Source organism: Macaca nemestrina, chromosome 5 (genome assembly GCF_043159975.1).
Source record: "Macaca nemestrina isolate mMacNem1 chromosome 5, mMacNem.hap1, whole genome shotgun sequence".
Lineage (NCBI taxonomy): Eukaryota > Metazoa > Chordata > Mammalia > Primates > Cercopithecidae > Macaca > Macaca nemestrina.
In genome coordinates, this window is record NC_092129.1 from 158,535,602 (window position 1) to 158,551,692 (window position 16,091).

Here is a 16,091-nt window from a genome sequence, read left to right on the forward strand (position 1 = left end):
CGGATTTTAGAAGGCAGTCTTGCACATTTTTCTCAAATGAATTTTTCAAAAACATGCATTTTGTCTGCTTCATGAAGAAGAAGCTGTTGCTACTCCTCCCATTTTAGGATTCTCTAGTGTCAACCAATAATTCAATACCATGAAACTGGCATCTCCATCCCACACAGTTAAGAAAACATTGAAGAGTTATTTTTCTTGAAGGAAACATTGCTATAACTTTCCTGGGAGACTTCCACTGCATCATATTGAGACATAAGATATAACCAGTTATAAAAGCTTCATCTGTACTTCAGAGAACTTCCTCAAGTTTGCGAAACATTGAGTTTCTGACACATTTTTTCGTATGCACTGATACTGGAAGTAAAGCCCCCTACCTAATCATGCTGCTATAAAGACACATGCACACGTATGTTTATTGCGGCACTATTCACAATAGCAAAGACTTGGAATCAACCCAAATGTCCATCAGTGACAGACTGCATTAAGAAAATGTGGCACATATACACCATGGAATACTATGCAGCCATAAAAAAGGATGAGTTTGTGTCCTTTGTAGGGACATGGATGCAGCTGGAAACCATCATTCTCAGCAAACTATCGCAAGAACAGAAAACCAAACACCGCATGTTCTCACTCATAGGTGGGAACTGAACAATGAGATCACTTGGACTCGGGAAGGGGAACATTACACACCGGGGCCTATCACGGGGAGGGGGGAGGGGGGAGGGGGGAGGGATTGCATTGGGAGTTATACCTGATGTAAATGACGAGTTGATGGGTGCTGACGAGCTGATGGGTGCAGCACACCAACATGGCACAAGTATACATATGTAACAAACCTGCACGTTATGCACATGTACCCTAGAACTTAAAGTATAAAAAAAAAAAAAAAGGCACAATCCAGTGCCATTTTCTAGAGACAGTGCCAGTCTCTAGATGAAGAAAATATATATTTTTTTACCTTTATATCCAAGGCACCTGTTGGCCAGTCAGCAACTATCCATCACTAAATTATGCCCATTTTGTTCTTGCACTTTCTTTATTCAAATATTTTTATTTTCTACCATATTTTTAGAATATCCATTATCAGATAATCATATCAGCAACAAATGAGCAAAGATACATTAAAATGTTAATTTTAGACCTCAGTCTCAACGTTTCTTCCCCAAACTTTTGACCTTCATTATAAATGAACAATAAGATTTCTGGATATAATCAGTTCTGCTTTCCCTTATCATTCTCTCTGGAGAAGTTCTAACATGCTCCAGAATGGCTAGAAGCAACATAGAAGAGAAAGGAGGAAAATAAAGATCACAAACCATAAAGCTGTAATAGTGTGAAAGAAATCACATTCCCACACCGGAAGTCATCTTGCATCACAGCAGAGATGAAACAGGAGGTCCTGCTCAAGATGTGCACAGCACTCACCAGTTTATGATGGCAATGTGAGAGTGCATCCAGGATTTCGTCTACAATTCGATCAGACAGGAAGGAGGCCACTGTCAACTTTACTTCACTATGTGAAAATCAAAAGGACAGAGTATTATTTTAATTTGTGCAAGGGGGGAAAAATCATCCATCCTTGCTGCTATAGTGATAAGGTCAATTGTGATTCCATTTCTGTCTTTGAAAGTAGAATATAAGAATGTGTGAACAGGATTAAGGATTTCCAAAAATAAACCTTAAACACTGCCATAAACACACAAGTAATAGACTTTCTTTACCAATTTCAACCTGCCTCTGCAATTTCAAAACTCAAGATTTAATGGTAGAAATGAAAAACATCTGGATAAAGACAAAGTTAATGGGAACCGTATGTACCATGTGGTGAGGAACAATTCATCCATTGACATAAAGGAAAACAAACCTGGGCTGGAGTAAATTAAGAAAGTCTAGCCTGGTTGTTAAGTCTTAGTTACTGCTTTAGTATGCATATCACTCACCCTTTTAAAAAACTTTTCACCAATCAAATGATACCGTAACTGCGTCTGCTTTGACTGACCATCTTACTTTGAATATTTAGAAAATCATCTACCCTTAACTTTTATGAAGACAGGTTACTGAAATTTGCAGTTCTGGTGCCTGTTGCCTGACCTCAGAAAGTTGTCTACACAGCAGAAAGTGGCTTGTTGTTTTTACTAATAAACAGACCCAGCCACTAAGAGTCTGTCAGATGGCTGGTATTTTTGTTTGCATTTTTGCAATTTGGTATTCCCAAGAATTCCACTTTTATGTGTGTTCTCGGTCTGAATATCTTAATGCACATATGTACAAATGTACATTAAGCACAATATATTTAAAGGTAAATATGTGAGAGAAATACATACCTATATTCCAACACTGTCTCATAAGCTAACGTTGAAAAGATATTCGTGTAACACGGAAAAAATCTTGCCAACCTAAAGGCAATAATTTGCATGGAAATTTCTCTGCCCGGGGAGATTTTTGAATAGAAGTACTTTTTACTGACAGTAAAAATTATCTTAAGCTAAAGATAAAAAATACGTTTAATTTCTGCCCCTGAAACAAGGTATCACTAGCTATTTGCTTTATCTGATACTTTCCTATTCCCCAGAGGTGTCTACTGATACAAGATTCACCCAGGTCTCATATTAAAAATACAAGTTACTGGTCCCACTCCAAACTCTCAGAGGCACCTGAAAATCTAGTTTTAAGTACTTCCTCTGATTCTTTTTAGGCATGTTTAGAAATTATACGTCCTCATAAAACTATAGGTTCAATAGCTTCTCCTTCTCTCTGAAAGTGGGTAGGAGTGGTTTTTCTATTTCAAATTGTAGCACCAAAAAAGAGTCTTAAAAACGCAATTATTTTTTAATATCTCAGGATCGTTCTATTATTTTGCTATTGGATACTATGCTTCCTTACTGGTTAAGCTTCCAGTCTGCAAAGCTTTTAGAGGAAAAGAGTCAACTTAACCTCCCCATGCAAACGTGCATATTATATGAATGTATACATACATGCATGTGTAGGTGTAAATATTTTCCTTCTATCAATGTTCAGTATAATGCATTATAAAAAGCCAAGTAAGGAGTTAATGGACATAAAATTGATTCATTGATGTGTGTTCTATACTGCTGTTCAACTTTCAGAATCTGCCTGTTTTCAAAGGAAATGATCATATTTGACAGAATTTGATACTCAAATAAAGCTATCAGAATAGGATCTATTTGTGGCTGAAACCATTATTATGAAAGAATAGTAGCCAATATATTATTTTCTCCTTAATGTTTAGGCATCTCCAACAAAAAAAAATTCTGAAACCACCAGTTATAAGAAAATGTAAGCACACCTAGTGAAGGGCTAGAGTTTATAAGGTCACTAATCTATGGGGTCCTATAAACCCTCTATAAGTCTTTTCTAAAATTTCTCAAGTCCTTCCAATTGCCTTACAATTCAGCTGAGTAGGATTTAGGGGCTTTAGTTAAACAAAACAAACAAACAAACAAACAAAAACAAGACCTGAGATTATTCAGTTTTTGCAGAATTTCAAAATCCTCTAAGTTCTATAATCTGGATTTAAAGTCATCAGCCTTTGATATCTAGTTAATGACAATATAATTTGGGGCTTGTTTTGTTTTTGACTCATTTTTCTCATGGACTGTCACTTAGCTATATCATTGTGTGTTAGTACCACCCCCAGCTCTATAGACAGGAGCTATTATTTCTGCTACATCTACATATCTTTATCAATATTCAAAAATGGTTAAAATGGAAAATTAAAAAATGTTTCTGAACTTAGTTTTTAGTCATCTGATTCCCCAACTAAGAAACATTATGAGAATTAGCTGAGCTGTAATGTAATATTGGTGATGGACCAAGAGTCTCTATGTAAAAATTCAGAAAAGTTTGCCAGTAATCACAGCTTCTAAATATTTGTATCTTGTCATATTTTTCAAACTTTTTCAAACAGAAATCTAGGTAAACACTGCAAAGACACCATTAATACACACATAGTATTACAGACCCACCAAAATAACCCAGAAGGAAAACATGCTAAGGTCAAAGTGGGCCTCTGCCTATTTATAGGCTGTGCATTTGTTCACAGTTTATGGTGGTAAAAAGCAAACTGATCTCAATCTTCAAGCTAGTGACTTATAAAGGTGAAAGATAAACTTCAGAAACAGAAAACAGGGATTACAAACATGTACCCCCCTCTTAAATATAAAACCCTTAAACAGAGCAGATAATTCTATGTCCTTAAGTAATGCAGGCATTTACGTGATCATCTTATTTTGGAAATGTATAAAACCTATGCATTTATGCACAGTTATATTTATATACAGTTTCTGCCTATTAAACATGCCTAAACATATTATATATGGATACAGCCAACAATAACCCTCTTTACAGCTGCCTCAACTGAGTTTACAGAAATTGCAGCTCCTAGGTTTATTAACATTATAAACCTACCTAATTTTGTTAAGGATATCAATTCCAGACTGCTCCAACAGGACATTTTTAACAAAGGTACGTGGAATAGAAATCTTTTCGGTGCTGGCATGAATCAAGTCTTGTCGAATGTGGGCTTTTTTCATCACATTGGGACAAAGATTCTCAGCAGCATCAACCATGGACTCAAGCAACGCCTGCAATGCAGCACAAGTGAAGGGAAGAGATGATGACACTGCACCAGAGACGCCCGCCATAAAACTGAAAGGTGGTAATATATGATACGGAGCCCTCAGAGAACAGGAGCACGACAGAGTCCCAGAGCACAACCAAGAATTCTGAGCTGCCCCGGGGTGACTTGTGACTGTTGGATGATCATTGATCTCTGGTAATCACTTTAAATCAGACACTTGGCAGAACCAAGCAAGCTTCACGCTGGCATCTGAAGTGTTATGGTGTGTCAGCTGTATTTAACAAAAAGCTATTAAGGAGAAGATTAAAAAATACAAACATCAAGCCTTTATACACACCCTTACCACAAGAAATTGTTTTCCCTGGTACTAGAAAATAAAGTCACAGGCAACCCTAGCAAATATATCATATTTGAATGCTTCTGAGATTCTACAAATCACAGAAACCCCAAATTAGGGTGAACCATTCAATCGCTCTATCAAAACAGCAGTAGCAGAAAAATCACAGAAACTACTGCCAATTTTACTCTTTTAAAAGAAAAGCTTTAGTGTTAGGTAAGATATTAATTATTATGACAACAATAAACAACATGAAAAATAACAGACAAAAACATCAACAGCACTTTATAGACAGCATTAATAATAACAGTTGAAAGACATTCATATAGCACTTTAGAGTTTGAAAAATGTTCTGCACATTTTATCCTTCCAACATCTGTGAAGATGGGAAGGGCAGCTATTCATGTGATCACCATTTTACAGTTGAAGAATGTGAGCTAAGGGAAGTTAAATGATTTGTCTGAGATGGGTGATACGGTTGGAAAGTGTGGAAAGGGCATCAGTGTAGGTCAGATCTAAATTTGAAATCTAGCTGAGTGACATTGGACAAAGTTACTGATCTCTCCATTTTACTTTCCTTGCCCATAAAATGACAATAAAAACGTTCTCACCTTATAGGATTATTGAGGATAAATAATATTACATGTGTAATGTGTTCCATAGAGTGTCTAGCACACAATAAGAGCTCAGTGTATCACAGATATTAAAAGCTCAATATATCAGAGACATTATTATTAACCTGATTTCAAAGACTGTTGTTAATGATAAGAAACCCAGTTTTTGAAAGTGAGGCTTGGATTCTATTAACTGGTCCAGTGTGAATAAGGACCAATGAAGCACTATTATCGAAAGACTAGTACAGTGGTTTATCTGCTCACATATTAAAATGCAAAGCACAATCCACTAGTAAAATTTCTCATTGCACTGCAGTATGAGCAGCAGAGAAGCACGCTGTTTACAAGGATCATATGGAAAACCAGGGGAATAGAGGAGGGAGGCAGCTGTTTGAGAAGTTTCCAAAAGCCCTTCCTATTTTGACAGTGGTCTGTCCCCATTATAACTCTGGTTGAATAATCACTGAAGTAGTACATTTTCCAAGAAAGCTCCTATACCAATCATCTGCAAGAGATGCAAGTAAGTCAGTTTAAGGCAAATTAGTTTCCTCTTTGACACTGAAATAAACACATTCTGTTCTAGATGGAGTAATAGTCTGGCACTCCTAATACGAACAACCTCAGGAATCAATATTCTGTTTTAATTCTGTCATGTTCTTCAACATATCAGTTACTTTCTGAAAGGTCTCCCTGCATGACAGTGCTAATTCAGTTTGAATGAACTCCACACCTAAAGGGAAGAAGCCTGGCTTCCAATGTAAACTCTGACATGAAATTTCTGTGGAATGTTAAGTGAGTAGTATCAAGTGAATAATCTGCAGATCTCTGCATTTTCATCTATAAAATTATATAAGGTCTCTTTCTGCTCCATGAACACGTAACTCTGACCCTATAAAAAGGAATTTTAGCCTGTCTTAGGCATTTAATTAATCCAGCAAATATTCTGCAGTTAGTTCCTTACCACCACCTTTCTCCCAACAGTACAATACACCACTTTAAAAGTAACTTCACCCAGGATTTCTTTTGATCCACACAACTAAAGGTAGACTTTAGATGAGGGAACTGGGGCTCACAGGATGTAAGTGAGCTCAAGGTTGCTCAGCTGGTCACTGGAGTTGGTGAGATGGGGACTCAGGTCTTCTGTTTCCTACTCTTGTTTTCTATTCTACCCATCCTCATTTAATGGCCCTGATCAGCAGCCAAAAGAATGTGCCTTTCATCTCTGCTTTATTACTTGTAAGTTTGTTCCCTTGTTCTCTTAAGTAAACAGTATCTAGAGCTGCCAGGTGAACTTTGCAGTGGCAGGACTGAGAGGAAGATGAGAGAGGACTGCAGCCTCTCCTTCATGCCCCATGGACCTCTGCACACCAGACCCTGTTCAACATTCATCCTTCCCATGGCTTCAGAGTGTTACTTATATTCTAGTGAGTCTCAACCAAATGTTTATCTACAATCACCTATACAATACATACGATACATACACAATAAAGCCTAGGGAACTTTTCCACCTGAATGTTCTGCTACAGAAAGTTCAACTGCAATGTGTTGTCCTCCCTTCCCCACTCAAACAATAACAACTACAACAGCAAAATCAGGCTTTCATGCTAAGTTCTTTACTGTGAAAAATGGTATCAAACTAGGTGAGAAATTTGCAAGTCTCACTAGACTCTACCTACCCCAACCCCTTCCACCACAACTATCTCCAAAACATGCTAAATTTATTCCTAGATATTTCCTCAAAAGTGGAAATATGTCAAAATTATTATTCTTTAGCACAGAATAAAAATCCCTGAAGTATCTGGTAGATGCTGAGCTTGCCAGCCTCATTTCATGACATATCTCTCCCTTTCCTTTATAACTAGTCATAATCCAATCATGGTTGTAGTTCCCCATATGATCCAGGCTCTGTTTCCATGCTTTATACATACTGTTTTCTTGACCTAGACTCCTCCATTTCCCCCTCTGGGCCAGAATAAAGCATCTGTACTCCTCTGTACTCAGTTCAATATTTTTCTTTGAGAATATTTTCTTTCTTCCCCTACTCTCTTCACATTCCAAGCTGTATTTGATGACATGCACTCTTTCCTGATGCCATACAGTGGGAACCTCGGTAATCAAAAATAAAATAAAATAAAATAAAATGCTCAAGAAGTTAGTGACTTTTACCCATTTTTGGGTCAAGACACTCCTTTGAGGATCTGATGAACACTTATCCAGAAAAATTTATATACAATTTTAATAGAATTCTGGAACTTCACAGAGAGCTAGAGTCATCAGACTCTAGATACAGAGTTAGAACCTGGTGACAATTGTGAAACCCACCTTACATCCCCAGGGCCTGGCACACTTCTTAAAACAATCACTAAGGAACATATTAAAAAGTATTACAGGCCCAAGGACTCACTAAGTATGGCTACTATATAGTCCATCTTTTCTGTACTAAACTTCAGTGCTACCTCTGTCATTTCTAACATCTGAATATATGTATGGGTCTATTTCTGGGATCTGTTTTTTTGGTTCATCTACCTCTGCATATTGTCTTAATTATCCTAAGTCTTAACATGTAGTAGAACAAGACTACCAACCTTCTTGTTCTTTATATGTGTCTGGCCTATTTTCGAGCACTGCTTTTCCATATGTTTAGAATCAACTTTGTCAAGTTCTATTAAAAATCTATTGGAATGTCTATTAGAACTGTCAAATAACAGATAAAGTTGGAGAAAAACTGACATCTGTAACAGTAACTTTTCCCACCCACAAATATGACACATATTTTTATTTTAGAATTTCTTTAAAGTCTCTCAATAAACTTTCTCCATTGAGGTGTTAGAGATTTTTGTGTGATTTATTTCCTAGGTACTTTAGATTTTTCGGTTACTATTTTATTATTATTATTATTATTATTCTGAGATGGAGTCTCGCTCTGTCACTCAGGTTGGAGTGCAGTGGTGACATGATCTTGGCTCACTGCAACCTACATCTCCCAGGTTCAAGCTATTCTTCTGCCTCAGCCTCCTGAGTAGCTGGGATTACAAGCACCTGCCACCATATCCGGCTAATTTTTTTGTATTTTTTTTTAGTAGAGATGGGGTTTTGCCATATTGGCCAGGCTGGTCTCGAACTCCTGACCTCAGGTGATCCACCTGCCTCAGCTTCCCAAAGTGTTGGGATTACAAACATGAGCCACCATACCAGGCTCTCTGTTACTATTTTAAATGGTGACTATTTTTAATGACATTTTCTAACTAGTTGTTGCTGACATATAGAAACACAATTTTTATTTATTTATTTATTCATTTATTTATTCATTTATTTTGAGACAGGATCTCATTCTGCCACCCAGGCTGGAGTGCAGTGGTGCAATCATAGCTCACTCCCACCTTGCTGGGACTACAGGCACGGGCCACCATGTCCAGCTAATTTTAAAAATTTTTGTAGAGATGAGGTCTCACTGTGTTGTCCAGGCTGGCCTCAAACTCCTTGGCTCAAGTGATCTTCCAGCCTCAGCCTCCCAAACTGCTGGGATTACAGGTGTGAGCCATCGTGCCTGGCCTCATTTTTTACATATTGTTCTACATCTAAAAACCTTGTCATACAAATTCAATAACTTACCTGCAGATTCTTCTGGGTTTTCTAAGTAGGACATCATAAAATCTGCAAATTCTGATAATTTTTCTACCTTTTTAATTCTCACATTTCTCATTTCTTTTGCTTATCATATTGCACTGGCTAAGACCTTCAGTATAAAGCTGAATACAAGTGATGATAATAAACATCTTTGCCTTATTCCTGACTTTAAAGGAAGTATTTCCCCCATTAAAAAAAAATCTAGACCTAGCAAAAATTGGAAAAAATAGGACGAAAAACATCTATTACCCTAACTCTTCAAATTCACCAGTTGCTAATAATTTGCAATATTTGTTTCTCCCTCTCTCTGAAACACCTGAAAGCATGTAGGCATCATGACCCTCACTGCTAACTTTTTAAGTTATCCATTAACAGCTCATTAGTTTTCAGCCTCTCCTCACTTCCAATATTGGTACTTAAAATTATGTATTTCACCCTAAGTACTGGTTTAGTTGCCTCCTACAGGTTCTTATGTTACTATTTACATTACTGTTCAATTCCTTATATCCTCTGATTTAAATTATGTCCTCCTCTTTGACCCATGAGTTAGAAGTAATTTTTAAATTTATAAATATGTGGGGTCTTTTTTTTAGCTATCTTTTGTTATTAATTTCTAACTTATTTGAATTGAGACGAGAAAATATGGTCTCTGAAATTGTGCAGATGACTTTAATGACTTCATGGGCATTTTTCATAAATATTCTACGGACACCTGAAAAAAATTGCACATTCTCCTTTTGTTGTGCACTGATTGAATAGTTGCATTAGATTGCAATTAAGATTTCTGTTGTTCAAATCTTCATCATCGTTTTACTTGATCTATCAGTTATGGGCAGTTATTTTAAAAGATCTCTATCACAATGGCAAATTCATCCATTTTTCTTTGTAATTTTGTCCATTTATTCATTTATATACGAAGCCATATGATTAGATGCTTACACACTTGAAATTGTTAAGTATTTCTGGAAAACTGGACCATTTGTCATTATTCACGGACCTGTTTCTCTCTGGTGATACCTCTTCTATGGCCATTTGGGTGGGATCAATTCTTCTGGCTCGGAACTCAACCTTATATGATATTTAGGATCACTGTCACCTGCCCATGTCAGTCACTATGACACCAAAAATAACCTGATATTTCCTAATGCTCTTCTAGAAATGCAGCATAACTTCTAGTTTAGTGCCTCTGTTTTAGTGATTATACTAGGAATTTTAACATGCATATTTTACTTCATGTGTAAAGCAACACCGTCCAATAGAACTTTGAGATGACAGGAATATCTGTGCTGTCCAATAAGGGAGGCAACAGCCACATGTGGCTACTGAGCTCTTAAAATGTACATACTGCAACTGAGAAACTGAATTTTAAATTTTGTTTAATTGTAATTTTAATGGCTACATGTGGTTAATGTGTAACGCATTGGACAATGCAGTTCTAATGCTGAATTCCTAACACTTCTCCAGAATAAAACTAAGACCTTGGATTGCTTTAACTGACTTTCTACTAACTTATACACTCACTTTCAGTATTTGCTTTTTAAAATTTTACAGCATGTTAGACATTAATGTCATTGTTTCATGTAATGTTACCATTTCCTCATATTTGGACCTTCCCGGCTCATTAGTCTTTCACAATTGTAGCTCAGACTACATTTTTAGATAATTTTTCTTTGTCCTAAAGTATATCCTTTAGTGTTTGGTGTGTGTGTGTGTGTGAGTGTGTGTGTGTGTGTGTAGCCCAGTGACAGTAAATGATCTCAGTTTTTGAAGTGATGAAAATGCTTTCACCTTCATTTGTAAAAACTAGGTCCATTGAGTATATAATTCTAGATTGATATGTTATGTACTCTCTAAAGTTTAAAGATACTATTTCATTGTCTTCTGGATTCCATTAACTATTGAGAAGTGAGCTGTCAGTCTTAATACTGGTCTTTTTTTAAGTAATTAAAAAAGGGCCTCTCCCTGCCTGCCCCCAACCACCAACTCTGGCCTCCTTTCAAGATCTTTATCTACAGCGCTCTTCACTTTTTATTACAACGATTCTAGATGTAAGTTTGCTTTTATCTATCCTTCTTTAGGTTTCACTGCGCTTCCTGCATCAGAAGATTCTGGTCTTTAATTCATCTCTGAAATTCTCAGCTGTCATCTCTTCAAATGTTGCCTTCCCCTAGTCTCTGTTTTCTTTTCTGGGGGGAAATCTAAATTAGGCTTATGTTAAATTTCTCATTCTATCCATATTTCCTAACTTTTTTTATATAGCCTTCATTTTGTTAGTCTCCCTGTTTTACTACCTTCAGACAACTTGCAGTGAACAGGCCCTGTTTTTGAAATACGATAATCCAATTTTGTTTTGATGTATCTCTAATGACAGTTATGAGGGTCTATATGTCTTAACTGTAAAAATAACTAATGGTACTTAGGAAACCTGTTTAATATTTGTAAAATAAATTGGATTAATATCCTTAACATGGCAGCTATGCTCTTATATTCTTGCAGTGAGCCAATGACTTGTAATTCATTACCAGCAAATACAACTTCCATAGTAAAATGCCCTGAAATCTTCCTTTCTTTTGCTTTGGAAAATATAAAGTCTAGAAAGAAGAAAACTCAGAGAACTCTTCTGGCTAAACTGAGTTAATAGTTGACAAAATGCCACCTAAATCCCTCAGGCCTCATATCCTAAGTAAAGCTGAAATTTACCAGTCAAGTATTTTACCATTTAAGCCCTGAACGAAATTAAGAATTTCCTAGGCCAACACAAATACCCTAGACTTTAAGTCCACAAGGGAGAAATGAATGTTTCCTTATGTTAAAACATTCGATTCCCCTTTGTTCATCTACTACTGTTCCAGGAATGAACGTTAGGATCAAAACAGGGAAAACAGGGGACTGTTGTCATTCTGAAATACCTAAAACAGGCCAGTTTAGAGAAAACATCATCGCCTTCAAAGAAGGAATTTCTCCAGACTTACTGCTTTATTCTCCTCCAGGAAGTATACTAAGAAGGCTGGCTTATCTGGCCATTTATTTTGCTTTCTGAAATAATACTTTGGAAAGATGGCTTAAAGAGTTATTTGAACTTATTCTCATTCAATGTTCAAAATGTCTATGACTGGCCATGGTACAGGATGATCAAACATTAGAGCTGGAATAAATCCCCCTGATTATCATGAGGCCAAGATAATCTTGCAGAAGGAAACGTGGTCCAAAAAAGTTAGGCAACTTGTTTAGAGCACACAGCAGGAAACCCAGGACACAAATCTAGGCCTGCTGGCTTCCTTTTTTTAATCTACCACTTCCTATAATAAAAACTATTTTTACAAAATAACTTTTAAACAAGATAATCCATCGACTTTAGCTCTTGTGAGTTTCATATGTTAATTTTAGAGAATGTGGGAAATAGAAAAAGGAAACTTTTTAACTAGGAAAATTTGATAGTAGTAATGAATTCAATAAGAGACACAATAGTTTAAAACTGAACACTGGTTATATTAAAAATACACTTTGCCTACATAATTTTAAGATAATCAATGCATTAGAAGTTTATATAAATAGATAAATGGTATTTTTTAAAAAATAGTAAAAGGTTGTCCATTTGTCATGTAAACTGGAAGGAAATATAAGGAAGTCCATTAGAAGTATCAAAACTGAAATGTGCACCCAGTTAAAAGAACATTTTAAAATACATTTAATTAAGATGTTTTGGTTGAGGATTTTCTCTGCTTCATTCCAGACATCCCCAAAGGAGAAGAAACTTGAAACTCAGAAGGAATCCCCAAAGGAGAAGAAACTTGAAACTCAGAAGGACGGAGAATAATAAAAACAAGTAAGTAGGGAACAGGAAAAGGTGGGGAAAAGGCCATTTGGAGGCCCGGGACCTTCGAAATAGTGAGAATGAGAGAAAAGCATGCTACGATATTTGCAAACAAGGAGGCGATGATGAATGGAGAACAATGGGGATGTTTAAAGAGGGGTCAGAGAAATCAGCCTGAAAAAAAAGTAGGAAATGACTATTTATAGAAAATATTTTGAACCCTAAATATATTTATATTATTTTAGGCTTTTAAAAATACATATAGTTGGCCGGGCGCGGTGGCTCAAGCCTGTAATCCCAGCACTTTGGGAGGCCGAGACGGGCGGATCACGAGGTCAGGAGATCGAGACCACCCTGGGTAACACAGTGAAACCCCGTCTCTACTAAAAATACAAAAACTTAGCCGGGGGAGGTGGCAGGCGCCTGTAGTCCCAGCTACTCGGGAGGCTGAGGCAGGAGAATGGCGTGAACCCGGGAGGCGGAGCTTGCAGTGAGCTGAGATCCGGCCACTGCACTCCAGCCTGGGTGACAGAGCGAGACTCCGTCTCAAAAAAAAAAAATAAAAAATAAATAAATAAATAAATAAAAATAAAAATACATATAGTTATACTTCAGATATTCTCCTTCTGCTCCCTCCTGAGAAAGAGACTGGCAAGAATCCATTTCAACAATTCCATGCAATGAGAAGAAAATGAACACCAAAGATATAAGGGGTGGTTTGTCGTTTAGACCAGTTGAAATGACAATTTTGAAGCTGTTTGATAGGAAAGGTCCTGTTACAAATGTTTCATGCCCATTTAAATTCTAGCCAATTTTCAGTATGGAATAAGTTCTTACAAATGAAACAAATTAGGCAATAGATATGAATACATAATTTACAGAAGAAGAAATACAAAGGCGGGATGAAATTACTTGATGCATCACTGAGTTATTGAAGAAATCCAAAAAACACAATGAGGCCGGGAGCGGTGGCTCATGCCTATAATCCCAGCACTTTGGGAGGCAGAGGCAGGCAGATCACTTGAGCTGATGTCAGGAGTTTGAGACCAGTCTGGCTAATATGGTGAAACCCCGTCTCTACTAAAAATACAAAAATTAGCCGGGCGTGGTGGCCGACACCTGTAGTCCTAGCTACTTGGGAGGCTGACACGGGAGAATAGCTTGAACCCAGGAGGCAGAGGTTACAGTGAGCTGAGATCATGCCACTGCACTCCAGCCTGGGTGACAGAGCTAGACACCATCTCAAAAAACAAAAAGACACAATGAAAAAATTTTTTTCCCCATTACATGGAAAAATATTAAAAGGTTGATAAACTTAGCGTTGTTAAAGATGTGGCAAAATCAGCAATTGCCTGCACTAGTGAATAGCAGTGTGTGAATACATATGAAAGTATAATACTATTTGACATAACAATGGGTCAGTTATAGACATTTACCCTAACTAAATTAATCAGAAATTATAAAATAAATTATGCTGGTACATCTATGCAATGGAATACCACATAGCCATTAAAAATGATTATTCATCAACCTATAATTGTATTCATGACATTGTACCAAATAGAATAAGGTTACCAATCAGTATGTATAGTATGATCACTTATATAAAAAACTGTTTATATAGGCACAGAATGTCTAGAAATTCACTAAGATATTAACAGAGATACTACCTCTGGGATCTCAGGGAATTTTTTCACTTTCTTTTATTCCCTACATGTTAGTATTGGTTAAACATTTCACAAAGAGTAAGTCAGTTTTTACAGTTAAAAATAAACAACAAAGCCAATTTTGTTTTAAATATGTTATCCTTCATGGAGGATAAAACAAGTGCTATTAATTAATAAATGGTCTAGCAGAACTCTACCATCCACTCCTTTTTCTGCCCATTTGTCTCTGCTCAGGACGGATTAAAAACAACCATGATTAAATAAAATAAAAATGACACACAGAGTCTCTCTGTATCATATGCACAGGAAGACAGGGGATTAAACTCCTTAAAAAGAAAACCCCACATTTTCTCCTTCATTAACTTAATTTTCAAAGAGAGTAATTAACATGCTGCAAAGTTATTACTGATTTGTACTTCAAATCCCTATATGCTGTAGTAATTGTGTTCTCAGAAGAAAACCGGCCAAATACTTACACAAATTCAGACACAGTTTTTACAAGCTGCCTTGATAGGCAGATTGGAAGTGATGAAAACTTTCTGAACGTGAAATTTATCTAGTGTAGGTGTTTCTTGAAGTTACTTTAAGCAAAAGCTGGTCTTAGATTAGTCTATTCCCCTAAAATTTCAATAACTTCTTTTTTTTTTTTTTTTTTAACCTTTTTTTCACCTTTTTTCCAGTGAATCTATAGGCAGGTCTCTGCAACTTTGAGTACCTTGTAATTACATTTAAATACCTTTCCTAGTCTTTCAACCAGCTCCTTACAAGATTATCTATTCACCCAGTGGCAGACTCCCCACATAAGCACTATCTAGGTAATGTAAATGTACTTACCATCATTTTTCCCATTCTCTAAATCAGATGTTAATAACAGAAGGTATTTTTTCCTGAAGCACACTTCTCTTTCTACTCCCTTAATAGAAATCAATCACTCCTTTATCAGTGGCAACCCATAATTTATTAGGTACATTTAGAGGTTTACCATCAAAAATGATTATGTAAGAAGTCTTTCCAAAACTTATAATGAAGCTGCAAAAGACACAGTATTCAATTTTTACTACAAGTACATCTTTGCAGCATGCACACATACAAATCTATAAAACACAGATAGCTATGGAATAAAATGCTATCACACATAGTTAAATCTTAACAATTTCATTTCCCAAATAACAAATCCCACAAACCTTTAGTTGTTCATCTACTACTCTTGTAACTTCTCCAGCCATTGATTCCAGGGTCTCCTGAATTGGACTGGATAACAAGCCACTGGCTCCCGCCCAAGATGCACCACCAACATGGTATAAATTTGGTAACAACTGTAAGAGAAAGAAAAAAAAACCTCTTTATAACTGAGTAAATATTTCAATCAAAGCCATTGCAGAGTGAATGAGAAGGGTGAAGACATACTGTTAGGCGTAATCTCTTCTCA

General features: G+C 36.5%; 1 protein-coding gene across 12 annotated transcripts in view; it reads right to left on the bottom strand.

The window, feature by feature from the left end:
- LOC105482551 (capping protein regulator and myosin 1 linker 1) overlaps window positions 1-16,091 on the bottom strand; it is a 341,908-nt gene that overhangs the window by 61,947 nt on the left and 263,870 nt on the right. For all 12 annotated transcript variants that reach the window (XM_011742711.3, XM_071097501.1, XM_071097499.1 and 9 more), the window contains 3 exons: window positions 15,847-15,978; window positions 4,432-4,607; window positions 1,429-1,516 (listed from right to left, as the gene is read on the bottom strand). In XM_011742711.3, the coding sequence (XP_011741013.2) occupies window positions 1,429-1,516; window positions 4,432-4,607; window positions 15,847-15,978 (396 nt within the window). The remainder of the gene's footprint in view (window positions 1-1,428; window positions 1,517-4,431; window positions 4,608-15,846; window positions 15,979-16,091) is intronic.